The sequence below is a fragment of the Pipistrellus kuhlii genome, unplaced genomic scaffold, assembly GCF_014108245.1.
Source record: "Pipistrellus kuhlii isolate mPipKuh1 unplaced genomic scaffold, mPipKuh1.p scaffold_m20_p_18, whole genome shotgun sequence".
NCBI lineage: Eukaryota > Metazoa > Chordata > Mammalia > Chiroptera > Vespertilionidae > Pipistrellus > Pipistrellus kuhlii.
This window is the reverse complement of record NW_023425493.1, coordinates 10,479,603-10,507,312: the sequence shown is the minus strand read 5'-3', so window position 1 is coordinate 10,507,312 and position 27,710 is coordinate 10,479,603. Positions and strand designations below refer to the sequence as shown.

Genomic DNA, 27,710 nt, shown 5'->3' with positions numbered 1-27,710 from the left:
GCCCGGAAGTGAAGCGGACGGGCTTTCCAGTGGGGTGGTGGGGCGCTAGATTCGCGGCTTGTGTGGCAGCGCGAAGAAGTGCCTGAGCCCGCGAACCTGCAGCGGAAGTGGAAGAAGAACGTATGTGTGTATGTGATAGAAAGCACGATACATTTGCCCAGAAAAGGGTGTGGGGATTGGAGGGAGCCCTTCCGCGGAGGGTCCGGGGATGTCCGCCGGGAGGGATGGCGGAAATTAAAATACCACCCTCCTCTGCAATTCTTACACATTCCATTTATTTACTCTCATAGGGCGAGATGGTTATCAGTCCACATTCTATTAATAATATATTAAATCAGTTTGATCAGGTTTCTATTCTCAGAACTATGCTGGCGGGAAGAGAAGGTGACATGGGCAGTGGAAAGAGTACATTTGGAACCTGGAGCCCTTGTCTCTGAGGGCAGTTTTAGGTGAGATGCCCTGAATGTTGCAAAAGACTGTCTTCTTGCCTCTTCGTTGTCGCAAACTTCTCACAGTTTGAATCAGAGAAAGTAATTTACAAAAGCTACAATGTAGAATAGAAGCCAGAAAGAATATAAATCTGTCCCTAAATCCAGAAAGACACAGGAGTTTGGGGTTTCGGGTGATGGAGTCAACCGTAGACATCACCCCAGCCTGCCTGGCCTGGGTTAGCATTCCAAAGCATTAGGGACAAAATGACCTTTGGAAGATGCTATAAGACAGGGGAGGGCTATTGGCAGGTTTCCTGGTATGTATGCTACTGGCTGGTTGTTAATAATCCCGTGGTCCTGCTTTGTTTTTAGGTCCTTTAAGTGTCCGGAGCTCAGAGATGAGGCCTAGGGCATGGAACTGTCTCTAGTTAAAGAGGCCATGCCAGATGTTGCTTCCAGATCCCATGTCAACACCAAGTCCTCAGTTGCTGGTGGCAGCTGCTCAACGGACCCTGAGCGTGGGAAAGAGACGGGGCCCAGCCTGGGCTGTCTGCCTTCACCTAGCCGGAGAGGTCCTGGCCGTGGCCCGGGGACTGAAGCCAGCTCTGCTCTATGATTGCAATGGTGCAGGGACATCGGAGATCCAGAGCTACCTGGGAGAGCTGCAGGGCCTGGGCTTCCTGACTAAGGGACTTCACATCCTTGACATTGGAGGCAATAGCCTGATCGTCATACCTGAACATGTATGTCAGCACCTGCAGCAGGTGTTGCTTGGTGCTGTAGCCTTTGTGGATGTTTCCAGCTCCCAATCTCACCCTTCTGTCTGCTCCCTGGACCAGCTTCAGGACTTGAAGTCCCTCGTAGCCAAGATCATCACCCATCTGCAGGGGTTGCAGAGGGACCTCTCCCTGGCTGTCTCCTGCAGCAGACTCTGCTCCCCAGACTGGAATCTCTGTACTGTGTTCGGGATTCTCCTGGGCTACCCTGTCCCCTATACCTTTCACCTGAACCAGGGGGATGACAACTGCTTGGCCTTGACCCCACTACGGGTGTTCACAGCTCGGATCTCATGGCTTCCTGGTCAGCCCCCAGTCTCGCTCTATTCCTTCAGTGTCCCAGAGAGCTTGTTCCCAGCCCTGAGAGACATTCTAGACACCTGGGAGAAGGACCTTAGGACTCGATGCAGGGCTCAGAATGACTTTACTGACCTCAGCATCTCTTCTGAGATAGTCACCCTGCCAGCTGTGGCCCTCTGACTGACCCCCCTGTAGAGAGTACTCAGTAAATATTCGGCTCTAAGTCGGGGATTACAAAGAGGCATCATCTCCAGTGTCAATTCTGAGCATCTTGAGAACACTGGGGAAGAATGCTCTAGTCAACTGGCCACATCTGTGACGGGCACGGGAACAGGTGGTGGTGGCAGCAGCATTGGTAATTCATACTTGCCATTTCTATACTAAGGAGCCCTCTCGACTTAACTGAGATGTCTATTCCTTTTTCACTAGATAGAAGGTACAAGGAAAGAGATTGTGGAGAAGGGAAGTGAGGGGGTTGGTGGATAAGGTCATAAGGGGGAAAATAGAAATTTTAAAGAAGATTGTGGCCCTGACTGGTTTGGCTCAGTGGATGGAAGATCCAGGTTCAATTCTGGTCAAGAGCATGTACCTTGGTTGCGGGCACATCCCCAGTAGGAGGTGTGCAGGAGGCAGCTGATCAATGTTTCTCTCTCATCGATGTTTCTAACTATTCCTCTCCCTCTCTGTAAAACATTAATAAAATATATTTAAAAAAAGATTGTGGAGAAGAATGGAGGTGGATGATAAGTAATGTACCCTTGTGTACTATATGTATGGTATGGTAATGTTGTAAATATACTCTGTGGGTAGTGTTCACTAGAAAAATAGCAGACCTGGGCATTACTCCATGTTTATATACTTCCAACTGAATTGGGCTAAGGAAAGTAGACTAGGATGCTCAAGTGTCTTATATTTGTGATGTGATATGTCAGTCATTCATGAATAAACAATTCCGGGGAACAGAGATAGTCAGGCGAAGTTTGTTTATTTTACAGTAAGTGGAAAAAAATAATAAAGTTAGAAATCTCAGTTGGGTTGGGGAAACCCACACTTAAAAGTATCTAAACCTGAGTTTTTTATTGAGTTTTTTTTTTTCTTGCTTCTGATTTTCACCCAAGGCAGCTGTCACAAGTTATTCAGATCACCAGGCTGTCCTTGTTGGCCAGGAACACTGCTAGTGCTATAGCAATCATCAGGATCAGCACCGAGAGCCATCGGCCACACTGCCTCTGAGGGTGGAGGGGGAGAAAAGAGAACCATGGGTTGGATGGAGAAGATACAGGTGAAAACCAATTTCCTTCCCTTTCCGGCCCCGGGGGAACTCCTATTGGTGGAAGAGGGGAAGGTTTTCTCTATCACTCTGTTACCTGCCTTGGGATAAAACCACTTTGCTGGTAGTCACTGGTCCACCTGCCAGGATCATTGGCCCAGGGGACCACAGCCCGCTGTGGCTAGATACTTAAATACAAGTCCAATCAAAGGTGGAAAATAACTCAGCAAAATTGTATTGCTCTCTGTTCATACTCCTTGTTACATTTTCTCTCCTCATTCTGTCCTTGCCACTACACTCAATAGGCCAAAAAAACACCATTTCAGCTGAAACCGGTTTGGCTTAGTGGAAGAGCGTCGGTCTGCAGACTGAAAGGTCCCAAGTTTGATTCCGGTCAAGGGCATGTACATTAGTTGCGGGCACATCCCCAGTAGGGGTGTGTGCAGGAGGCAGCTGGTTGATGTTTCTCTCTCATCGATGTTTCTAGCTCTCTATTCCTCTCCTTTCCTCTCTGTAAAAAGTCAATAAAAATATAAAAAACAAACAAAAAAACCCCACCATTTCATATTTTAGCTAATAGTAAGTTCCTTCATGCTTAAGAGTTGTTCCATAAAAAAAAAAAAATAAAATAAAATAAAGCCCTGGCTGGTGTGCTCAGTAGTTAGAGTGTTGTCCTGTGCACAGCAGGATTGTGGGCTTGAATCCTGGTCAAGGGCATGTACCTGGGTTGCATGTTCCCATTGGGCTGTGTGCAGGAGGCAACCAATCAATGTGTCTCTCACATTGATGCTTCTCTCTCCACCCTCCCACTCTAATGTCAATGGGAACATATCCTTGGGTGAGGATTAACAACAACAACAAATGAAAATTAAGCTGGGGTGCATAAGCCAGTGTTTCTTAAATGGTTGTTATACTTCTGTATAAACCAAGCTGAATGGGACAGGCTGGTCAGAAGGTTTGGCTAAAAGAGGAACAGTCCCACCATCACCTAGGGCTGTGTGGGAGGATCATGCTCTTACTCCGGGTGGCAGCTGCTGGCTCTGGTTCAGGTCTTCTCGGCAGTGCTGCAGCTTTCGCAGGCAGGAAAGATAGTCATCACTGAGGTTGTCTAACTCTGAATACAGTTCTCTGCACTGTGGGGGAGAATACCACCAAGGTCATGGCCAGGTAAAGGAGAGGGCCCCATGTAAGTTACCCATTCATTCATTTGGAATTTGTACCACCTTCCTTCCTTCCCAGCTTTTCACAGTGATTTCTGTTTGCCTTTTGCTATGTGACCTAGTTTGTCTGGAATGGGTTTATTTACATGCGTGATTATAATGCATGTTATGTATTAGTTACTTATAGGTGTTATATAAGTATGTGCTTTCATGTGACAGTGTGCAAGTGCTTTGTAAATGGGGGACATCAACAAAATGAAATTCTTACAGCACTGTAGGCCTGGAAGTAACCACAGTACAAGGCTCTTGGTCAGTAGCTGAAGCTATGTGTCTGTGAATTTGTAGATAGGAAGAGTTTTGTTCCTTAAAAGACTATAAAGTTTTAACATACTCAGGGTAGCGCAAAGTTAATGTGAGGAGTTAATGTTCATTAAGCGTGTTGGAGTTTAGGTTGACTTACTAAAAGGCAGCTAATAAAATGAATGAGGATTGTATGAGGTAGAAAAAACAATCGACAAACTAACCCTAAAGCAAGGCAGTTTTTTACGGTCAAATGAATACCTGGAGGCATCCAATCACAAGGTCTGGTGTTGAAATATCCCTGCTCTCTGGATGCCTCCAACGTTTTCCCTATCTCTGTAGGCTGAGCCCCCCACGACTACCTGAGTTCAGCCTCTCACCTCCTTTTCCTTGGCCTGGAGCTGCAAAGTCGTCTTTTGCAGCTGGTCTCTGAAATCCCAGTCTTTCTCCTTCCCTGTACCCTCAGGCTCCACTTCGTTATGGGAGGGCTCTGGACTCCGCTCAGACAAAGCCTGATCTAAAAAAGCAGCCAGATTCTCAGTGATGGTGAGGCCTGAGCCTCTGAGGGAGGGCCCTGCCAATGAGAGGACCCCTGGGAGTGAGGGGAAGGGTGGGGAGGGAGAAAGAGAAGGCCTGTCTTTGGTTAGCCTTCATGGAATGGAATTCTTTAAAAGTTCTTTAAAAGTAGAGAATTCCATTCCATTGAATGGAATTCTCTACTTTTAAAGAACTCCCATTGGGACCCTGCTTAGACTGGACAGAGAGCTGGAATTTGAGCCCCACTGAGGGCAAGGCTGGCATCTTACTTTTCTTTGTATTCCTAGTCTAATGCCAGTTACTTTTAGAGTATATTTCTTATTCCAATTTCTTTGGTTAGGGGGTCACATCCCTTCTAGTTATGCTGGTAGGTTTGCTGGATGCTTCAATATAACCCCCTTCCCTTCTGTTCTCATTTCAGTCACGAGAAGGCAGTCATATCCTAGAATTCATCCTCATGTGGTTAAAAATGGTTTTTCACCCACCTGGCAGTCTTAGTGTTCTGAAGAGCCCATTGGACAAATGGTTAAATTCTGCTTTGTTGTCTTAGCTATGTCTTTAATTTGTGTGGCCACAAGACCTTCATTTTCTTATCCATACTATGTGGGTGTAATAATTTCTGCCTTACATTTACCCAGTGATTGTGATGAGAATACAGAAGGCCTTGTGTAGTGGTAAGTGAGGAGTTTTTGCCCCTCCGTATAATGATGGATTCTCAGGAAGCTTGAGGGCTGAGAGTTGAGGTAACTTTTGCATGCAGCATGGTTTAGAAGGGGGGAAGTAGGATGTGATTTGGAAAGTCAAGTGTAAAAATTGACATGCAATCCTGAGTTCAAAAATCAATTTATTGAAATGTTCAACACAGACATGTTTTCAGGGGAAGTGGAAATTCTTTTTCACAGTTTACGTACCTCTCAGGGTAGGAGGTTAACTAGTTAAAGTGTGCTCAGAGCCAGTGATCAGTCCTTAGAAAGCTTTCCCAGATCCCTGACCTAACAGATGCCAGAACTGGATGGGACTCCAGGAGGCCATGTAGGAGGCCATGTAGGCATGGCCTCTAGGCAGGCACGGAAAGAGCAAAGTCTTAGAATTCGTGGAAGTAAATTTGCTGACCTTTCTTTATTAAGCGTTTCTCCTGCTCTTTAAGCTGTAAGGATTGACTCTGAAGCAGACCTGTTGGAAAAGACAAGAAACGTGTCTGTGTTGGTATGTTTACTGCAAAGCGTGGCTTTTCAGAACTTTGCTCAGAACCTTAATATTAAAGATGTTTCCCCATCTATTATTGGTTAAGTTGGTTAAACTGTGTTGAAGTCAAAACTTATAGGATCTCAGCATGCGATCTTTTTGGAGGTAGGGCATTTTACAGAGGTAATCTATAATAGTTAACATAGGATATTAGGGTGGCCCTAATCGAATATGACTGGCATCCTGATAAGAATGGGACCTTTGGACACAGACATGCATCAATGGGAGACATGTGAAGAGACACACGGAGAAGACAGCAGCTACAAGCCAAAGGGAAGTAGCCTGGAACAGATCCTTCCCTCAAAACCCTCAGCAAGAACCAACCTTGCCATGATAATAGGTGGTTATCATTGGCATGGAAGGAAAAAAAGTAGAAAAGAAAAAAAAGGACAGGCTAATCTATAACGTATGAAGAACTATGTAAATGACCTCCCTTCATGGAACAGGGATGTTTGAGATAGGGGAGCTGCCAAAGACTGGACCCCAATCCCTTCTCCATGGGGCAAGAGCCCCCAGGAACACTGACCGGAAGGCCATCCGTGCTACTTTTCGAATCTGGAAAGGGAACTTACTCTGCAACTGCTGTACTTGGGTCACCAGGGCGAGTTTCTCCTCCTCCGACCTCCTTAGTTGATCTAAAAGGGAAATAATACAAACCAAAATAGAAGAACCCAAGATTAATGCACTCGACACATGAGGATGGAAATTCATAACAGGCACCGCCTTGCCCGTGGCCTCTGATATGTGTCAAGTGCAAGTTGCCCTTCCTTCTGCTTTCCTGCTTCTGAAGAGGCAAACCAGAACCAAAGCCCCTTGGATGTCATTTGCATTAACAAATGGGTGCATGAAAGTGTTTTATTTGCCCCTGGTTTGGTCCTCTCAGCTGACTGCTCAGCTCAGAAACCTCTCAACTGGCCTTTCCCTTTCAAATCTGGAATGTGGCCTGGACACATGTGACTTGTGTGGAGCTGCTGTGGTCTGGCCCAGAGGGATGGGCCGGAAAAGAGCTGACACTCCGAGAGGCGCTAGTGCCACCAACTCAGTTTTCAGTCATTTAGATTCAGTCATTTAGATCCCTTAAGGTATAATGGGATCTTAAAGTCAACTAAACAAACCAGTGAGAGACCGCCCGAAGTCCCTTTCTCCATCCAGCTCCTTTGGTCTCACTCAGCCAGAGGCCTCTGAGGAGAGGGTACCTTGGAGGTGCTGGGTGTCTGAGCTGCACAGGTCTCTGTCTCCCTGGAGGCATTCGATCTTGGCCTGCAGCTCCTGGTGCTCATTCTCCAGAAGTCGCAGAGCCTGGTTCATCTGGAAATCTCTGCTGTCTGCTCCCTGCAGGGAGGAAGAGGGGCCGATGCAGAGGCCGGGCAGTGCTAGGGTGGAGGGTGGGGGGCAGATCCCGTGGAAGAGGAAAATTACAGGAAATTGTAGAATTTTAGAGATAGGAATACTAGAGAAATAGAAACATAGGGACTTGAAAAAAATCTTGCGTTTGCTCTGCTCTATTCCTTTTATTACAAATAATGCATATATATATATATGCATTATTTGTAATATATATTTGTTGTTGTTGTTTTTTAAATATTCACAAGGGGCTCATATAGTAAATGTCCAAATTCAGGAATACCAAATCATCATTTTTCTAGATGTTTTCACTTTATCTTTACATTTCATCCTAGCATTACCAATTTTTTTTTTGTAGCATCATTTTCACAAAGAATTGAGGTTATAAAGATTTGTAAGAGTCACTTTGTAAGTGATTTGAGATAGTGATGCAATGCAGTGGTCAGTAGATTCACTCATTTGATAAGACACCCTCTTATCAAGGGAACTGTATTCAGATCCCCGCTTCAGGAAAATTAGATAAACCTTTTGATTTGGGTCCTCACAATTCTAAACCGAGTAAGAGAAAATCTATGGAAAATAACAGCTAATATTATGAGGGCTCATATATACCAGGAATGGTGTTAAGTGCTTTGCCTGGATACACCATTTACCCCTCTTAGCAACCCTATGATAGAGCTACTTATTTTCGAGATGAAGAAACTGAGGCTTGAGGTTGGTTAACTTCTCCAAGGTAATGCAGATCAGAAATGATAGTACCCTTGAGAATGCCAAGGACATGGCAGGATATGTTACTACCCAGCCTATAAGAAAACTAATGGCATTTGTTCTGTGCCAGTAGCGGGCATTTCTGAATCGGATGCTGGCCTGGGATGGGTGCAGAGGTTGGATTGGGATCCGACAGTAGGCCGATGAATATTTCAGCCCTTTGCATTCGGATGGTGCCATTCTAACGAACACTTCGTTTGTCTGCGTGGGCAGTGCAAATGTCCTTGCTAACCTTGACATTAGATTTCAGAGTCAAAACAGTGAGTCTGGGACAAAGTGGGCAGTGAATGAGGAACCAAAAGCCAGATGCTCTCAACTGCCTTTGGGGCCCCCAGTCCAGGAGCCGCTTCTCTCATCACTGCTGTTGCAAACCCTCTTCCCCCTAAACCCCACCCCCTGTCCCACCTCCCCACCTCCCCACCTCCCCACCTCCCCACCTCCCCACTTCCCCACCTCTCTACCTCCCCACCTCCCCACCTCCCCACCTCCCCTCCTCCCCACCTCCAGGGCCTGGTACCTGCAGTTTGGACTGAAGCACGTGGAGCTGGCTCTCCAGCTCTCTGTGCTGGGTCCCCAGGGCCCTCCAGTCTTCCTTCAGAGCCTCATATTGGCTCCTCCACTCTTCACATTTCTGCTCGGCCTGAGCCAGGGACCGCTGAGGGAGAGCAAGGGAGAGGGTGGCACCTTGGCTCCTGGGAGTTGTGCAGCTGACTCCCAGCACCGCCCTGGGTCCCCAGTTGCAGTCACTATGCAGCACCCCATACCTGCGTGCTCTGCAGCTGCTGCTCTGCGCTCATTTTCTCCTCCAGCACTTTCTGCAGTGACTCTTTGGCTTTCTGCTCATAGCTGTTTTTCTGGTCTTCCATCTCCATCAGCACCTTCTTCATCCCCCAAGGGGAATATTTCTGCAAATTTGATGCAATTCAACAAGTACACATTGAACTTCCGTGTGCCAATCCTGAGCTAGGATACTGACATGAAAAGAATTTGCCCACAGGGCAGAAATACCAGTAATCTGGTGGAGTTTTTCTTCCCTGGGAGAGCCCCGCAGGGAAAGTCCCTCAGGTGGCGTGCAAGGCGAGCGGAGATAATAAACAGGGCCGTTGGCAAAGCTTTCTAAATCGGCTCCTTTCTCTCGGCTTGGCTTCCAGTATCTCAGTGACCAGCATGATCACCAATCCCATCTCCCAAGCTCTAAACCTGGGAGTTGCCGTGATTTCTCTCTTGCTTTCTCCCAGGATTCAATTGGTCATCAATCTTGTCAAGTTAAGCTCCTTTACAGCTCACACCTGTCTTGTCTCTAGCCTACTACCAATCCCTTAGTTCAGACTCTAATAATGTTATGAGTCAATGCAAACTCTTTCAGTGCCGCAGCTATAAGGTTCTTTCTAAAATGTAAATCTGATCCTGTCACAACCTGTTTCAGTCTCTCAGTGGATTCCCAGGGTCCTGAGGACCAGGTCCAAATCCCTCGGCGTGGTCCCTACTTAATAGGCCGGGGCTTTCATTCTACGCCTCCTCCACCCAAGCTGAGCTGCTTACACATTTCCCAAGCCATAGCCTTTGCCCATGGAACTGCTTCTGCCTAGACTCTAGGCCCTCGAGCATCCTTACCCACTCTTTTCACCTGGTTAACTTCTACTCATGCTCAAGATTCAACCCAAGAGTCATGTAAATTAAATCTTATCTTACCCCCAAACATTATGGGTTAGGTAGCTCTTTTTAGTGTTCACATAGTATCTCCTGCATGTCTCTATCTTTCTACTCTACCCACAACCTTTTGATGTAATGGACGATGCCCCAAACAACTGAGCAGCACAGCCAGGGCCCCATGCCTTTCACCTTAAAAAAAAAAAAAAAAAAAAAAAAAAAAAATATATATATATATATATATATATATATATATATATATATATATATATGATTGATTTTTTACAGAGAGGCAGGGAGAGGGATAGAGAGCTAGAAACATCAATGAGAGAAAAACATTGACCAGCTGCCTCCTGCACCATGCCCCCCCCCACCGGGGATGTGCCCACAACCAATGCACATGCCCTTGACAGGAATCGAACCTGGGACCCCTCAGTCTGCAGGCAGATGCTCTATCCACTGAGCAAAGCCTTTCTCCTTTATGCTCTGTGATTTTGGGGAACACAGGTTGCTTTTATTGTCAATTCTGGATTACCCACTGGGTAAGCAGTAACCTAGTTAATGCAAATTTAGGGATCCATATGAAATTCCCATTTAGCTTTGGAATCACCTGAAAATTTGGACTTCAAATGTGAATGGGTCTTATGCTCTTAGAATTTTCATTAGAAAGCATATCCAGGAATTATCGGTTGAGGTCATACATGGCAATGTCCCCATTATTGGACTTAAATGTGCTGGTTGCTGGACAGCTTTATCCTCCATTGAAATTGAACGCATTGGCATTCTGGATTATATGTCGGTCTCTTATGAGTGGTTGGCACAATTTAGTTTATAATTTAGAATTTGACAAAAGAGGTCATACTGAAAGTTTAAAGTTGTGGATCAGCCAATCAATAGACTCTTCCATAAACTCCTCTGAGTGGCCAAGCCCACCTTATCTCCCTAACTCCAGATAGGAGCAATCTCCCTGCTCCAACTCATTCTCTTATTTGACATTGTCCCCACTTATCAGAAACACATCACTTCAGAAGTGTGAAAGCTGGTTTCTTTCTATCTCTTGCAATCCAAGATCAGGCCAATCAAGCTTCGGATTACGGAAGCTGGATAACAATGCCACAGGGAAGCCAAGAGTTCAGCCTTACAACATTGTCCACAGGTTGCTACAAGATGAAAATTGCCCATGGGATGAAAAGAATTTTGAAAAATTTCATGATAACATTCAACTCAACTGTTCAAAAACTGGGACCTGTGTAGGCCTAGTTGGGTGGTGTGAATCCCTACTACGGGCTCCTCCGTATAGCTCCCGGTATTCTCCAGGTTGTCCTGGAGCTGGCAAAGTGCTTGGTGCTGAGATTCCTCCCCAGGGTGCCAAGGGAAGGGCACTGGGAGAAAGGGAGAGGAGGATGAAGAACGTGGACACGTGGTGTATTGGGGATCAAAGTGAAAATAGCAAAGCCAGAACTGGGTGAGTAGGAGGGTGTGCTTTCATCTCTATCTGGTGGCATTTCTAGAGCATAAGATTGAGATTCAAGCATCCTCCTTTAATTCTAGATTCCTGGGCTAGAAGTGCTCTCCGGAAGGCTTACCTGGGTACAGGTGTACAGTTGGTTTTCTAAGGATCTCAGTTTGCCCTTCAATTTGTCTTCATTGAGCTGTCCCTGGAAGAAATGGGATGAATAAAAGAGTTTGGGCCAAAATGTACAAAATGTTTGGTTCCGTATTCCCAGACTACTGTCTAGAACACATGTGTCAAACACAACGCCCTCGGGCCAAATCCGTCCCGCCAGGCCTTGCAATGTGGCCCGCACCGCGCTGTCATCACTGCACTCCACTGCGTTTCCATCACAATGACAGTTTATGAGTGTTCAGTAAACCATTCGGAACGTGATTTAGGCTGGATTTTAGATTTTGGCCCCTTCTCTGATTGAGTTCGACATGGCCTATGCTACATGTTTGCCAAACTGAACTCTTTCAAGAAGTAGGGAAGAGGAAAGATGACAAAGGATTTTTTTTTGGTAGAAGAGGATTGATTCCTCTTTTTCTGGAATAGGAAAAGGAAGAATCAGACTGGCCCCCAACGTCTTCTCTCTACTTTGAGTTTCTCTATCAAATGGCTCAGGGATCCTAGCAGGGTTTTCTTAAGGGAACCTGTCCTTTCCTGCCCTCGTTACCTCTCTTCTGACTGTCTGGGCACCTGTGTACTCCTCACCTGCTCTCAGTCTTGTACGTGGACCTTTACTTCTAAAGTATAGGGGATTGCTCTCCTAGGGGGAGTATACATTCTCTCTCTTACCCCTTGTTATGTGCTGAATTGTGCCTCTTTCCTCCCCCCCACTCCGAACTCCCATTTCTATGTTGACATCCTAACCCCTTGTACCGCAGAATCTGACTATATTTGGAGAAAGAGTCTTTAAAAAGGCAGTTAAGATGAGGTAATCAGGGTTGGCCCTATTCCAGTGTGACTGGTGTCCTCATAAGAGGAGGGGACTGGAACATCAGGATACACAGAGGGAAGACCGTGTGAGGACACAGGGAGAAGACAGCATCTGCAGGCCAAGGAGAGACCCCTTAGGAAAAAAAACCAATCTGTCAGCACCTTCACTTCAGACTTCCAGCCTCCAGAATTGTGAGAAAATACATTTCAGTTGGATAACCCATTCAGTAAGTCTTTGGTACTTTGTTATAGCAGCCTTAGCAAACTTATACAGTCCCCTCACTGTCTCCCCACCCCCATCCCGTCACCTCACTACTCAAAATGAGAAATTCTTTAAGAAAGCAAGAAATGAGAGTCAACAAGACTGATACATTAAAGTATCCCTTAGGGAGAACTGGACGCATGAATGATGCTTTACTAGTTATGCAAAGATGCCCCAGATACTTTAAGAAAATGAAGTCGATCTGTAGGTGTTGGTATGTAAATATCTTCAAACTACATTATTACATGTAAGTGTGAGGTACAGAAAATTATGAATAATATATATATTTTATTAAATATGTGTATGACTTTTTGACAGATATACATAAAGACATCTGTATAGATTATTTATGTATCTCCCCCTCAGCCCTCATGCTTAGAAGGAATTGTAAGAAACTAACAGTGGTTATGTTTTTGGAGAAGGTCCTATGGGGGATGTTCATGGGAGAGGAAGGTTTTACTTTTGAAAAGTGATTTTACTAACAATATACACATACTGTGTTTTTTGTCCCAATAAAGTATATGTGGCAAAACAGAAAGAAAGAAATGAAGGAGAGATGTTAATACAGTGTGTGTGTGTGTGTGTGTGTGTGTGTGTGTGTGTGTGTGTGTAGGGGTGGGTGGTATAATAGAAGGACTTTCCAGAAAGCTACATTCTATTTACTCATCACTGGGTCTGCCTAAGGGCATGGTGGACATTGCAAGAGGGATGCTGATCTCAAGAGCGAGGGTAGAGAAAAGCAGGCAGAAGGGCCCCTTATCTGATCCTCCACTTCTCAACATTTGAGCTCAGGAGCTAACAACCTCCTTGCTGCCACCTGTAGGCTCGTCTCTTTTCCCCAGCTAGGGGTTTTGGTCTTCCAGCCCTGAACTTGACTTAAGGAGGGAGTGGGGGAGAGGGGAGGGTGCCATGGGGAAATAGTTTCCCAAAGGCAAGGATGGGTCTCTTAGGAGTAACTGATGCTTTTGCCAGCCAGGCCCTGTGGGAGGGACACTTGTGAGGCCTCTTCCACCTCCGGCCTGAAGTGCCCGGGCTCCTCTTAGGCGCATTTCCAATGCCCCTAAGGGTTTCCTGGGGCTGAAGCGGGGACTCTGTTTTGAGGCGCCCCCCCCCTCCTTCCCCCCGCTCCCTGCCCCAGGGAGCTCAGGGCACCTGAGGGAGGCAGGAAGTGGTATTAGACAGTTAGAAGGTTAGACTGATTCTTCTAACCCGGGGAGCCAGGTGCCCTGTCTGCTTCCTGTATCACTCAGCTGGGCCTTGCAAAAGCAAAAGGCTTTGCCGAAAATAATGTTTCAAAGTGCCTCCTGCCACTGGTGTTTTCCCTGGCGTCTCGTGTGAGAGCGGAGAGGCAGGGATTCCGTGAGTACAATAACCACGGGGCTTTGGGGCCGATAACAGAGCTGGACAAAGACCTCCACTGTCCTGGGCTCCAGAAGAGCTGGTTCCAGGGCTGCATTCCCCAGGGCGGCCTGTGCATTGTCAGGGCACAGGTCCTGAAACCCACGCCCTCCACACCCGCATCTCCTGCCTCAGATCTTCCGACTTTGCAGAGTTCTCCTCGGCCTGAGCTCCTGCTCTGCAGATTGCAATCAAGCCCACGGGTTTAAGGTTTATCTCGCTAGACCTTGGGAAGAAAACAGACCAACCGACGGCAACATTCTTACATTTTCCCCAGTGTCCTACCCTTTTTCGGTGGCTCCTCTCTCCTCCCTTACTCTGGTTTCAACTCAATATTTTACCTCTTCCAACTGTTTTTGTATCTTAGCCACACCCCGGGTTACGTTGCCATTCATCTTGCAATGTGACACAATGCAGCAGAACCCCCTTTATCAGGGATCAAGGGCCACTCAAATCTTGGAATAAAAACAACAACAACGACAACAACAGCCGAAGGGATTGACTGGGAGGAGGAAGAAGGGGAGGGTGAGCAGTGGATAGAGCGTCGGCCTGCGGACGGAAGGGTCCCAGGTTCGATTCCGGTCAAGGGCATGTACCTTTGTTGCGGGCACATCCCCAGTAGGGGGTGTGCAAGAGGCAGCTGATCGATGTTTCTAGCTGTCTGTCCCTCTCCCTTCCTCTCTGTAAGAAATCAATAAAATATATATATTTAAAAACACAACAACTCTCTTGCCTATAGCTCTGCACAGACTCCCCAAGGCAGGCAGGACAGTTGCAGCCAAGTTGTTGCAAATGGGGCATGTAGTTTCCTGGTCTGAGCCCCAGCTCTCCCCACAGGATGTGGGGAGAAGCACTTGTTACAGGCCTGCTGTGGACTTTTTGGGGCAGTCACAGCCCCAGAGCCCAGGGCTCAGGGAGTCCAGTACCCCCGTTTGGAGAAGGGAGCGAGGTGGAGGCCATACACACCTGGTGCCGGTCTAGGGCTTCAGCTCCCGTGTATCACTCAGCTTCCCGTGTATCACTTCAGCTCCCGTGTATCACTCGGCTCTCCCCTGCCTCTGCTCTCCAGGCACACCAGCACTGCACCGCCGAAGCTCCGGCCCCCACTCACCGCAGAAGCAGAGGCACCAGCCCCCAGCTCCCCTCCGCCCTCCCCGAGGTGGCTGTCAATCTCAGCCAATCCCCGGCCGCGCTGTCATCTCAAGATCTCCTTTCTACTTTGCGGAACTTAAAAGCCCACTGGTGCCCCACTCCTGTTTTTTTATTACCCAATTCTGAGAAGTTGCTTTCCTGCATGGACTGCTTTTGCTTTGCAGGTTGTACCCTAGGTGGTACCCTAGGACTAATGCATCCAAAAGGCCCAGCATCAGCTTGGAGGCTGGGGGCCATGGAGGGAGCTGATCCTTGGGGTTTCTCACAGAGTTTGCTGTGAGCATCTCTGCGTTTGAAGTTGGAGATTCAATTCATAGAGACCAAATGGGAAAAAATAAAGGTCTGAACTGGGCTGAATGTCCTGTTCTGGCCACACCCATTATTTTCCCCAAATACACCTGACTAGAGCTATCCTTGCACTGAACTTGAGACTTCCAAGGGAGGGGTAGAAGGTTGAATTGCCTTGTTTTGGGGCAAAAGTAACTGAAAAGTCTTTATTGAAAAGTCTGAGACTATTTTTCTTAAAAACAGGAAGCGAGGGGGTTGATGGGGAGGATGTAGAAGGGGAGGGTGAGCAGTGGGAGGGACAGGAAGAGAGAAACCACAGCCAGGGGGACTTCTGCTCACCTGCTGGAGTGTGTGGTGTAAAACTGCCCCAGAGTCTACCTCGAAAATGTCTCTTACCCATTATCACCCCTTCCCCATTCCCACCGAGCTTGCTGCCATTCCAGCTCTGATTGTGTCCTAATGTAGGATATTGTAAGTGCTCACTACCCGCACACTACCCCTAGCCAGGGTCCCCACTGTTGTCAGAGAACCTTTTAAAACACAGTCTCATCACTCACTTTCAATTCAGTTCCAGGGCTATTGATTGAGCTCCTTCTAAGGATGGACCAGACACTATAGGACTTTTTTTTTTAATCCTCACCCCAGGATACTTTTTCCATTGATTTTTAAAATATATTTTTAAAATATATTTTTATTGATTTTGGAGAGGTAGGAAGAAGGAGAGAGATAGAAACATTTATGACGAGAGAGAATCATGGATTGGCTGCCTCCTGCAAGTCCCCGATTGGATTAAGCCCAGAACCCGGGCATGTGCCCTTGACCAGAATTGAACCTGGGACCTTTCAGTTTGCAGGCTGACGTGCTATCCACTGAGCCAAACCAGGGCTCCATTGATTTTTTGTTTTTTTTTTTTTTTCCCCAGAGCAAGTAGAAGCGAGGGAAGAGGGGAGGAGAGAGAAATTATTTGAGACACATCGATTGGTTGCCTCCCTCTGGTGCCCTAACTGGGGCCTGGGATGGAGCCTGCAACCAAGGTACATGCCCTTGACTAGGAATCAAATCCATGACTTTTGGTCTGGGGGCTGACACTCTAACCACTGAGCAAAACCGGCCAGGGTGACACTGAAGGACTTTTAACCCGAATAAAGCCTAGTTCCTTTGCTATCCTGCTTATTGTCTACAGCCGTGTTTCCCAAACTGCAGATAACATGCACTCTCATGGATCTGAGATATCTGTATTTTCCCTCTGAAGTGGAGTCCGTATACTATGTAAGTTTGAGATACTATGTTCAACAGAAAAAGTCTAACGGTGACAATTCTAGAGGCTTGTCTGAAGTCATTTCTGGTCTTATCTTTGTAACCACACTGACACAATCTCTTCATTTCAGCCACACGCTGCTACACCCAGTGCTTTGTCATACCTCGGCCTGGATCCGTTCTGGTTCCTTGGCCCTTCTGCTTTTTCTGCCTCATCACCATTCCCACTTTGGTCCAGGTAAACTCCGCCTCATCCCCCAGAATCCAGCTCCATGGTCCCTGTCCTCTAGAACCTGCCCTATTCCACCTCAGGCCAAAGAATGGCTCTCTTCTCTTCTCTGGGCCACCTTGTAGACACCGCTGTTACAGCTTTGTCACATTGTGCTGGTTGTTTATGACATGTCTCTCCCTTCCCTGCTGAGGGTGAGCCCCTCAGCCGCAAAGACCCCGCTCCTCATTTTTCCCGGTAGCACAGGGCCCAGCACAGAGTGGGAACTTATCAACTGTCTGTTGAGTAAAAGAGAGAAACTTCTCCATGTAGGTCAGCCCTGGGAACCTTCTGGTCTGCACAGCTGCCTGTCCCAGGCTCCTAGTGTATGGATGGGAAGGACTTCCTTAATCAGGAGCATAGATACCCAAACCCAGGCCCAATGAGGGATGCGAGGAGGGAGGGCTGAGCTTAGGAAATCTTTCTTACATCACTGCAAACATCTCATTTTGGTTCCACGCCCTCCATTTCCTCTTTCTGTCTGAGCATAAGCCATCTGTGTGGTGGGCTAGACTATAGGGCACAGAGGCCCTTGAGGATGTGGGTTCTTTTCTTTGCACCTGGTGCTTTACGCTCTGATGGCATCAAACTGCCTGTAGCTCCCTAAACACACTGGTCTAGGGGTTTCCGTGTGGGATCTGAGGAGCCCCGGGAATCCCTGAGACCTTCTCAAGCGAGTTCTTCCCTTTCCCAGCTACAGATCAGTTTGAGGTCAGAGTTCCCTCATATGCTTTGACCAAAACAATGTTTTGCAACAGATTGACTGCAGAAGCAAATCTGAGAATGTAGCTGTCTTATGTTCAGCCAGACATTATAAAAAAAGATTTGTAAAAGTTTAAAGCAGTGGTACTCCTTTTACTATTTTTTAAAAATATACTTATTTTTCCTAAAAATGTGAAGTTTAGGTTAACATGTAATGGATTTACTATTGTTATTTTAAAATTAATATGTACTTTAAGATTCCTGTTTTTAATTTCTAATATGGTAAATTTTTAACATGGCAAATATAAAATTTTGGGGGGGGAGAGTTTCATTGTATCTTTTTAAAGAGCATAATGGGGTCCTGAGATTAGAAAGTTGGCGGCTCATTGCACTAGAACAGTGGTAGGCAAACTCATTAGTCAACAGAGCCAAATATCAACAGTACAATGATTGAAATTTCTTTTGAGAGCCAAATTTTTTAAACTTAAACTTCTTCTAATGCCACTTCTTCAAAATAGACTTGCCCAGGCCGTGGTATTTTGTGGAAGAGCCACACTCAAGGGGCCAAAGAGCCGCATGTGGCTTGCCAGCTGCAGTTTGTTGACTACAGCACTAGACTATATAATGCCCCTGGGTCTTTGCCTGTGTCATATTCCCTGTCTGAAATATAGTTCCTTCTTTCACATTTGCCTGGAAAATATTTAGTTAAATAAATATATAGTTAAATAAATATTTTCTTGGTTCTCATCTTCTTTAGAGTTATTCATTCCTTCTTATATATTACTATATCCTGAAACATTTCTTAAAAAAAATATTTTTACTGCAAAAACTGGTTTGGCTCAGTGGATAGAGCATTGGTCTGTGGACTGAAAGGTCCCAGGTTTGATTCCCGTCAAAGGCATGTGCATTAGTTGAGGGCACATCCCCAGTGGGGGGTGTGCAGGAGGCAGCTGGTCGATGTTTCTCTTTTATCGATGTTTCTAGCTCTCTATCCCTCTCCCTTTCTCTCTGTAAAAAAATCAATAAAATAATTTTTTAAAATTGATTTCAGAGAGGAAGAGATAGAAACATCAATGATGAGAGTTACTGATTGGCTGTCGCCTTCACGCTTTCTACCTGTGATTGGGCCCATAACCCTGGTATGTGCCCTTGACTGGAATCGAACCTGGGACCCCTCAGTCCACAGGCCGATGCTCTATTCACTGAGCCAAACTGAAACATTTATTTCTCATATCTCTGAATTTGTTTAGGCATCTGACTCCCTGACAAAACCAGAAGCTCTCTGCAAGCAGGAACCCTGTGTAATTAATCTCACTATTTCCAGTGCTCGGTACAGAGAACATGATCTATGAATATTTGTTGAATGAATGGGCTGACATCAGGAGGTCTAAGTGTTAGTTTCAGTCCTGCCCCTAACCAGCAGTGTGACTTCGGGTGAGTCACCTGACTTCTCTGACACTGTTTTCTCGTGGGCAAAGTGAGACAGACCGGATGACCTCTACGGGTCTTTCCCACCCTCAGATTCCAGTCTAGGCTGAGCAGTAGGTGCATGCCAGCTGGGAGTTCATATTGGTATGAGTGCCACACAAAAATAGCTGACATTTACCACAGCTAGTAATATTCATTGTGTTGGGATCCCCCTTCTTCCAACAAATTAAAAATTGGGGATTCTTGCCCCTTTTGTTTCTGGGTCATCCCTGGGTTATACACAACAGCCTACCCCTCGTGGCCCTGGATTTTGAGCCGTCCCATATATTTTCTATGACCATATATTTGCTGTTTGATGACTAGGTCTTAGCACCATTTTCTACCTCCTGCCTCTTCAGTCGTGAGGAAACACACACAAAACCCTTACTTTTGTAGGAATGGCATGGAAAGAAGAATGAGATGGGCAAACTTAGAAGCTGATGAGCTTTGTTCAGACAGAGGTTTCATTTCCCTTACCTTCCAAGAACTGTCAGAGGCTCTGATCAGGGTGGACAGTAGGTCTTGGAGAATCACCATTTTCTGTTTCAGAACCAGCTCTCTTTGCAGGGCCTCCTGGAAGCAGAATGCAAGAGGGTAAGATTAACCTGGCAGGAGAGAGTACCCAGATGGAGGAGTTGAGGGGAGAGTTCACGTTACTTACTTTGAGGTACTCGGAAAGCTGGATGATTTCCTAGAGAGAAAGGAAAGGGTAGTCAAGAAGACTCTAGTTCTCCTGAAGTCCCGGGACATGGAACCAGAGCCGGAGTTGACTTGTACAGAGGAAACTTTTTTCCTTGGTTCAGACAGAGTCCCTCTGGCCCTCATGTCTATGCTCATCCAGGGAGAAGGCACCCCTCCACCACAGCTGAGTTCATCATGGAATCCCAGAATATCAGGGTTTGGAGCAGCTTGTATACCATCTGATTCAACCCCTTCAAGGTGAAGATTTTCTTACCTTATCTAGAACTGCAACTCCACAACTAGGGAGAGAAAAAAAATAACAAAAATGACAATGGAGCAAAGAAACTAACAGGTTAGGAGGTGGTGGGCTGATTCCATCTCTGTTCTCTACTGAAAAGTCAATAGGGTGGACAAACCTTCCTCTTTTAAAAAAAATATATATATATTTATTGTTTCAGAGAGGAAGGAGAGGAGAGAGATAGAAACATCAATGATAAGAGCATCATTAATCGGCTGCATGCCCCCTACTGAGGAGTAAGCCCACAACCTGAGCATGTGCCCTGACCAGGAACCAGGAATCAAACCATGACCTCTTGATTCATAAGTTGATGCTCAATCACTGAGCCACACCAGCTGCCCTCCCCCCCTTTTTTTTTAGCAGGTGGACACGAACATTCACTGTGTTCCCTACATACTGGGGGAGGGTATTCACGTAAAAATGTAGAAGAGAGAAATGGATGGGATGTGAAGGAGTTGGGGTCAGGAACACGGAAGGTACTTACTTGGTTTGCTGACTGGCATCATTCTTAATTGTTGGCTGTGCTTCTTTTGCCTTTGTCTGAGTGCCTGAGAGATGGAGGAGCAGGTGATTCAGAACCAGAGGGAAGAAGTGGGGGGAAGTGGGGAGGGGCAGGGACCCTCTGCTGCCAGTGAGCTGGGACTGACATGGCAGGATTCTTTGCAGGCCCCAGTGAAAGAGGGAGGTTCTGCTCTTACCACGATGGTGTTTGGGTGGCTTCTTGCTGGGAAAGTCCTGTGGTGGAAGGCCCTGGGCCTGGGAGGGGAGATGATTGACCAGATCCCTTGAGAGAGGATGTTGTTGGGTTGGAAAGACCTCAGAGCTGGTCACTGGCACCTGGAAAGCAAGTGGGGGATGCTGGTTGCCTAGAGCCACTAGGACAGGATTCTCCAGCTGATTCCAGCTGATGATCAAGTTCCAGGTCCAGGGGACCAGAGTAACCCCTCCAAGCCTTCAAGGCTACATGGTTATTTGCTCTTGCCCTCCCTGTTTCAGCTGGCAGGAATGGACCTGCTCAAGCCAGGAAGCAGAGGCTGGGCTTGTCTTCAGCGAGGCTCTCTAGAATCCCCATCTACCTTGCTTGGTCTCAGCCACTTGCACAGCCAGTATGTGATATGGAAAGAGAACGGGTCTGAGTAGAGAGTGAGGGGATCTGGGATCAGAGCCCACCTTTTCCAAGTCTCAGTCTCCTATCGGAGTCATGAGTTTGGAATAGATGAACTCCAAGCTCCCTTCTGTATTCTAGGGATGGCTTCCATCCTTTAGCATTAGCTGAAATATTGTTGAGGTGTGTGTGAAGAGAAGGTAAACTAGGGAGTTGTAGAGACAGGTGTAGTAGTAGTTCTCACAATTTAATCAGCTCTTTTTATTTATATTTTCTTTTTGACATATTCAAAATTGGCTCAGTGGATAGAGTGTCGACCTGCGGACTGGAAGGTCCCAGGTTCGATTCCAGTCAAGGGCATGCTTTGCTTGTAACATAACACTCAAAGCCTAAGAAATACCTGTGGTACTGAATCATGCAGACCAACTCAATCTCAATGAAACTTTAAATGTATTTTTATTTATTTCAGAGAATAAGGGAGAGGGAAAGAGAGATACAAACATCAATAATGAGAGAGAATCATTGATTGGCTGCCTCCTAAACGCCCCCCACTGGGGACTGAGCCAGTAACCTGGGTATGTGCCCTTGACTGAAATTGAACCCAGGACCCTTCAGCCCACAGGCCCCTTCAGTCAACAGGCTGATGCTCTATCCACTGAGCCAAAGCAGCTTAAAAAAACTTTAGATAACTGATAGGCTCAGTTGGAATTCTTTAGTTAATTGTGTTTCCAGATCTTTTTAATTTTAAAAAATATATATGTTTTATTGATTTTTTTTTTTTAACAGAGAGGAAGGGAGAGGGATAGAAAGTCAGAAACATCACTGATGAGAGAGAAACATCGATCAGCTGCCTCCTGCACACCCCCCACCAGGGATGTGCCCGCAATCAAGATACATGCCCTTGACTGGAATCGAACCTGGGACCTTCCAGTCCGCAGGTCGACACTCTATCCACTGAGCCAAACTGGTTTTGGCTCTTTTTAATTTTTTTTATTTGATTTTAGAGTGAGAGAAAGGGGGAGAGAGAGAGCAAGAGACAGAAACATCAATATGAAAGAGAAGCATCAGTTGGTTGCCTCCCGTATACATTCTGACTGGGAGTTGAACCGGAAAACCTGGTTTGTGCTCTGTCCAGAAATCAAACCAGCAACCTTTTGGTTCATGGGATGATGCTCAACCAACTGAGCCACGCTGGCCAGGGACCAATCTTTTTCTCCTTAAATAGTTATTCAACTAAAGCATTCAGAAACCTTGCTGCCCAGCCTGTGTGGCTCAGTGGTTGAGCGTCAACCTATGAACCTGGAGGTCATGGCTTGATCCCCAGTCAGGACACATGTCTGGGCTCTGGGCTTGATCCCCAATGTGGGCTGTGCAGGAGGCAGCCAATCAATGATTCCCTCTCATCATTGATGTTTCTATCTCTCTCTCCCTTCTCTCTTCCTCTCTGAAATCAATAAAAATATATTAAAAAAAGAAAGAAAAAAAAAAAGAAAGTACACAGTTGGTTTTATCTTACAGTTGGGTTCGAGGATCGTTTTTTTGAACAGTACCTCCTACTGTGGACAACAGGTCCACTCCTTAAGAAGCCCCGACAGAGCACCTACTCTGGGCAGGGCACAAGGCCAGGCGTTTCCAGGGAATACAGTAGACCCACCCGCTGTCAACATGCTCAGCATGGATGGGAAGACACAGATAGTTTGCTGGCTGAGGTCATATTTTGACACACCCTGTTTCTTTTGCCAGCATAGCTTCCTCCCAGGCCAGACTTGGGTCGTTATTTAATCTTAGAGGATTAATAGCCGCATGAGAGCAGAGTTGAAGAAGCTAGGGAAGGCTTCCTGGACAAGATGAGGTCTTAGCTGAGTGAATTTAGTTGAGTTGGAATGGCCTAAGAGGAAGAGAAAAGGTGGGTGGGTGCCATAGTTCACAGAAGAATAAATGTGTGTGTGTGTGTGTGTGTGTGTGTGTGTGTGCTTTGAGAGGGTCATCAGAAGACAGGCCTGGGTCCCTGGCATACAATAGGCATTCAATAAATACGTGCTGAATGATGAATGAAGGATGTAGAAGATGTGTTGATTGCCTGTGTTTGAACTGATACTAAGAATTAGCTGTGGGATTGTTTTTAAATTATTTTTTCCCCCTCCCTATAAGGCAAGTGCAAAACAAAAAAATAGCTAAATAGACAAGCAAAAACAAAAACAAAAACAAAAAACACCCAAAACCAAACGAAAACAACAAAAACCACTGTGAGTAAGTGGCTAAGGGAACCCTCACTAGAAGACTGAGAGGAAGAAGAGACTTAATTTAAATGACTTTTTAGTGACCTGGAGCCCACCCATCCCCCCACAGGGCAGTGTGTCCCTAGGCATGCCCACCTGTTGTCTGGGGGGAGGGATCTTGTTGGTCCCAGCCAAGAGCTTCTTGAGTTCAGCCTCCTGACCTGTCCTCCTGGAGGGACTCTGCTCCCTGTCCGGGGCATTCTGTACTTTGTCTTTCTCCTCCACCTCCAGGTTCCTTCTTCTGAAGAACTGCTGCTGTCGGGCTCTCTGGAGCTGCTCTGCGTGCTGGATCCTCAGTGCCTTCCCCATCTGGCGGCAAGTGGTCATGTTGGGGCGGCAGCGGCGGCTCTCACGGGTCTCCTGCCGGCGCTCATACTTGGCCTCGTAGCTCTCGGCCCACCGGGCCAAGGCGGCGGGAGGCCTGGGGTCTGGGCTGATCATGAGGAGCTCCTGAGCACCTGTTGTGCGTGGCCTCCAGTTCCTGGAATAGCTGTCGGGATCTGCCAAATGCCAAGAGGGAGGAGAAGGGGAGGGGTCAGGAGATGGGCAGAAAAATGACTACCTCCCTGGACAAGGGGGCGGAAATAGCATATACATGTGGGCTGAAGCACACAGGAGGTGAGGATGTCAAACTGAGAGTCAGGATGCTCAGGGCCCAGTCTGTGCTAACTTCTGCTTTTCTCCGGCCTTTGTCTTCCCCTCTGCAAAGTGGAAAGTCTTTCTGGCAGCCACTTCTTCGTTGACCAAACATCTCACCCTGCCCCTAAATCAGGGGGGCATGAGAAATAATTGATAAAAAACCATCATGAGTTTGTCACCTTTTGGGTTGCAGGGATGTGTTTGTTCTTTGGGGACTCCTAGAGGACCAGCTGAATGGCTCCCTGTTCCCAAATCTAAAGGACGAACCAGCATCTTTACTGCTGTCTTGGCCCAGGTTGTTATTAGAGCAGGCGAGTGACTCTACTCAAGGCCTGGAGGGACACCCAGACCTCTCCAAGGTGTGGCCAGTCTTCAGATCAGCACCCACTGCTTTCTTCTTAGCCCTTAGCAACCAGGTGTGAGCTTGGTCCTGGGCATAGTCCAGGATAGAACCCCACTCTAATTCCTCTAAATCAGGGCCCATTGGCAACCCCCTCCCAGCCCGGACCAGGGCTCTGACTCTCAGGTGCAGATCAACTCAGATTAGTATTGGCCAAGCACCTGTCACAGGCCCAGTGCTGGCAAAACCCGCATCAGAACATCCAGCTCAATAATTCTCAGAGTTGAGAGTTTTATTTTTCTGGACTCACCTCTCGGTCAGAACTAAGTATGGTGTCAAGTCTGCTTTTCTTAGCCCAGACATAGGCTGTGCCATCAAAACCAGCAATCAGCCCAGCTGGTGTGGCACAGCGGTTGAGCATTGACCTGTGAACCAGGAGGTCATTGTTTAATTCTTGGTCAGGGCACATGTCCTAATTATCAGCTTGATCCCCAGGAGCGGGTGTGCATGAGGCAGCTGGTAAGTGACTCTCATCATTGATGTTTCTATCTCTCCTTCTCCCTCTCTAAAAACAATAATAATATATTTAAAAAAAAAGAAAAGAAAAGAATGCATGTCAAACATCTGACATAAAGCACACAACAAATGACAGCTTTTTATAATAAATAACTAGAGGCCTGATGCACAAAGATTTGTGCAAGAATGGGCCTTCCTTCCCCTGGTTGCCAGCACTGTCCTCACAATGGCTGGAGCTGCCTTTTTACTCCTGCCCAGAGCCACCTTTCTGCTTTCCCATGCTGCCCAAAGGCCAGGAGCACCCCTGGCCACTTGGCCCCTGTGTATGCAAATTAACCGGGTATCTTTGTTGGGTTAATTTGCATACTCACTCCTGATTGGCTGGTGGGGCTTCTCAAAGGTATGGCCAATTTGCATCTTACTCTTTTATTAGTATAGATTAGTGTAAATAAAGATAAGCTATGATCATTATTACCCCCTGTCCTGCTGATCTTGGATACTGCAGACATGGTGCTGTAAGACAAAGGCCCCAGGCTAACTTAGCGCTCCCAGGACCAAGAATGCCATACCCTCCAGCCCCCTTTTCTCTTGAAGGGGTGCTGTTTATCCCACGAAGGGGATGCCAGTCCGGGGACATCCTCCTGCTCTGGTTCATCTGGCCTCTGGGTTTGGACCAGAAGAAGAAAGGACTTCTCTGTGGTCGGGACACAGCCACCTCCTCAGTTAGGCCTGGCAGAAAGGCAAAGTGATGGGGGTGAAGAACTGTGTCCAGCCTGCGCTCCACCATTACATGTGGGGTGCGAGGTCCCCACCCTGTTTGGCTCCAGGTAACCACAGGCCAAGTAGAGGAGGTGGATCCCTGGGTATGAAGAATCCTCCCCCTTCCTGTTGTGAAGAGGACAGGGCTGTGGGGAGGAGCAGAGTCTGAGGGAAGATGTCTCTGGACACTACCAGGCTGTCTGCACTAATCTGCTGAAACATGCCGCCCCCTCCTCTTCCTGAGGGGCAGGTGCTGGGGCTTGTCGCCCAAGCGGGAGGTGTGCAAGAAATGGCCCCTTCAAGCAGGGAGCATTCCCTGACCCCCACGCTCTCAGGCCTGGTAGCACTTCTGTGGACAGCTGAGCAGAATCATGCCCAGCTCCCGGGACAGCTGGACTGTTCGGATGGCTTGCACCAAGAGGCCATGTGGGTCAGCTCCCTCATAGTGACGGGCCGTAGAAGAAAAAGGAACTGGTCCCCGAGAGGTTCAAAGATAGGTCACTGGGCCACTTCCCCGGCTTTCTGGCATCTGTGGGGCCCCGCTTGGCAGCATGACAGGGCCCAGTGAAGCTCCGGGGAGACGTGAGACTGGATGGGGACAGCCCTCCTCACTGCCAGAGGGAGATGCCTTCTGAGTCTCTGTTCCACTTCCTGGCTGTGTGTGTGGTGAATGATGTCCCAGCCCAGAGCTCTCGGTGTGAGCCAGGTCAGATGGGCCTACACCGAAGCTGCTCGAAAGTCAGCTACTTGTTTGGGGGGCTCTCTGCTTTGAAGAGGATTGCAAAAGTTCACTTAATTTATGCCCCTGACACTAGGTAGCCCGAATCCTGTCATCGACTCACTCCTAGTTCAATCTCACGGACAGAGGGAGGAGTGAAAGAAGCTGTACACTGTGGCCAGTGGCTCTGGAAACCAGCGCGGGGTGCTTTCTTAGTTACCCAACGCTCTTAAGCTACACCATCCGCTCCTGTGTCTCCCCCTTCAGCCCAGGGAAGCTCCAGAGATGGAGGGTCTTCTGTTCCACCCCAGAGTCGGAGGACCCCAACCTGAACACAAAAACATACTCCTCTTCCGTTACCTTGGGTCCCAGGCTCCAACCCAAGCGGCTCGGAAAAGCCTTCCAGCTCCCGGGTAGATCTCGGCTCTGGTCTCAGATGGGGCAAGACAGCAGCTGAATCAAGTGCAAGCTCTCAATCCATGGCTCTGCGTCCCCTTAGCATTTCCATTCTCGGAGCTGTTTCTCTTTGCAAGCCTTGCTGAAACAGGAAACAGATAAAGCCACAATGCTTGCTCACCCCAGTTCCTCTCTCTTGCTTTCTGGCACAATCTGAGTGGGCCCCTGAGCCCTGGAGGCCTTGACAGGGCTGGGCCTAAGAGCTCCTCCCATCAGTGGCCACCCCAGCCACCCTTTCTCTTGCTACTGGATTGGTCCGAGCTCTTGGATAGTTTCAAGTTAAGATCCCTTTCCAAGAGTAGACAAGGATGGGTCTCTGGGTCGGATTCACATCTTGCAACTCTTTGATGAGACGCTCCCATTGTAGGTTTTTAATTTTTCTCTTTCCTTTAATTACCTCTTCCCAGTCCTGGCATTGTAAAGAGTTTTTGTTCTTCTGAAATATTGGTGTTTTTTTCTTTTCTTTTCTTATTTCTGATATGAGGCCAGCTGAAGCAACAGTGTGTGTGTGTGTGTGTGTGTGTGTGTGTGTGTGTGTGTATGTGTGTTTGTTTATGAAAGGGTGTGTGGCTAGGTAGTGAAGGGAGCAATAGTAGAATCTTCTAAAAATATTTTCCACTCAACAGACTAGGAAATTTGGGGGAAAACGAAAAGAAACTGATCTGTGTGCATGACAAAGAAACCATTACAGATGATACAGTCAGGAAATTCCCAGAACTTCAGGATAAGATAGTGGGAAGGGAACTGGATCGGGATAAGTTAACCGAGTAGCTTTGTAACCTTGTGCAATTCACTTTGTCTGAACGGTACACTCAGTACCGTTGGGTGATTTACTAGTACATGGTGCCTATGAAGTCTAAGGCTTGACACGTATGCGGTGCATAATGAGACATTTAAATAGCTGTGATAA

The 27,710-nt window shown here is 47.2% G+C and overlaps 2 protein-coding genes across 8 annotated transcripts; one reads left to right on the top strand and one right to left on the bottom strand.

The window, feature by feature from the left end:
- CUNH1orf74 (chromosome unknown C1orf74 homolog) lies at positions 1 to 2,019 on the top strand. Of its 5 annotated transcripts, none has more exons than XM_045583097.1 (3): positions 23 to 120; positions 348 to 449; positions 804 to 2,019. In XM_045583097.1, exon 3 carries the CDS (start codon positions 878 to 880, stop codon positions 1,685 to 1,687), a length of 810 nt encoding a protein of 269 aa, XP_045439053.1. In that variant the 5' UTR covers positions 23 to 120; positions 348 to 449; positions 804 to 877; the 3' UTR covers positions 1,688 to 2,019. The 5 variants fall into 5 exon arrangements, with proteins under 5 accessions (XP_036298105.1, XP_045439052.1, XP_036298107.1 ...); XM_045583098.1 differs by having other exon boundaries at positions 111 to 128; positions 362 to 449; XM_036442212.2 differs by lacking the exon at positions 348 to 449 and having other exon boundaries at positions 1 to 120.
- A 442-nt stretch (positions 2,020 to 2,461) lies between these two features.
- TRAF3IP3 (TRAF3 interacting protein 3) lies at positions 2,462 to 26,947 on the bottom strand. Of its 3 annotated transcripts, XM_036442196.2 has the most exons (16): positions 26,705 to 26,947; positions 23,469 to 23,872; positions 20,687 to 20,825; positions 20,473 to 20,536; positions 19,965 to 19,989; positions 19,671 to 19,700; positions 19,487 to 19,582; positions 11,368 to 11,439; positions 8,896 to 9,036; positions 8,649 to 8,786; positions 7,216 to 7,351; positions 6,592 to 6,654; positions 5,888 to 5,947; positions 4,618 to 4,754; positions 3,797 to 3,910; positions 2,462 to 2,736 (listed from the first exon to the last, which is right to left on the bottom strand). In XM_036442196.2, exons 2-16 carry the CDS (start codon positions 23,811 to 23,813, stop codon positions 2,644 to 2,646), a joined length of 1,653 nt encoding a protein of 550 aa, XP_036298089.1. In that variant the 5' UTR covers positions 23,814 to 23,872; positions 26,705 to 26,947; the 3' UTR covers positions 2,462 to 2,643. The 3 variants fall into 3 exon arrangements, 2 of the variants coding, with proteins under 2 accessions (XP_036298089.1, XP_036298090.1); XR_004988698.2 differs by lacking the exon at positions 4,618 to 4,754 and having other exon boundaries at positions 2,607 to 2,736; XM_036442197.2 differs by lacking the exons at positions 3,797 to 3,910; positions 4,618 to 4,754.
- Positions 26,948 to 27,710: the final 763 nt, after the last annotated feature.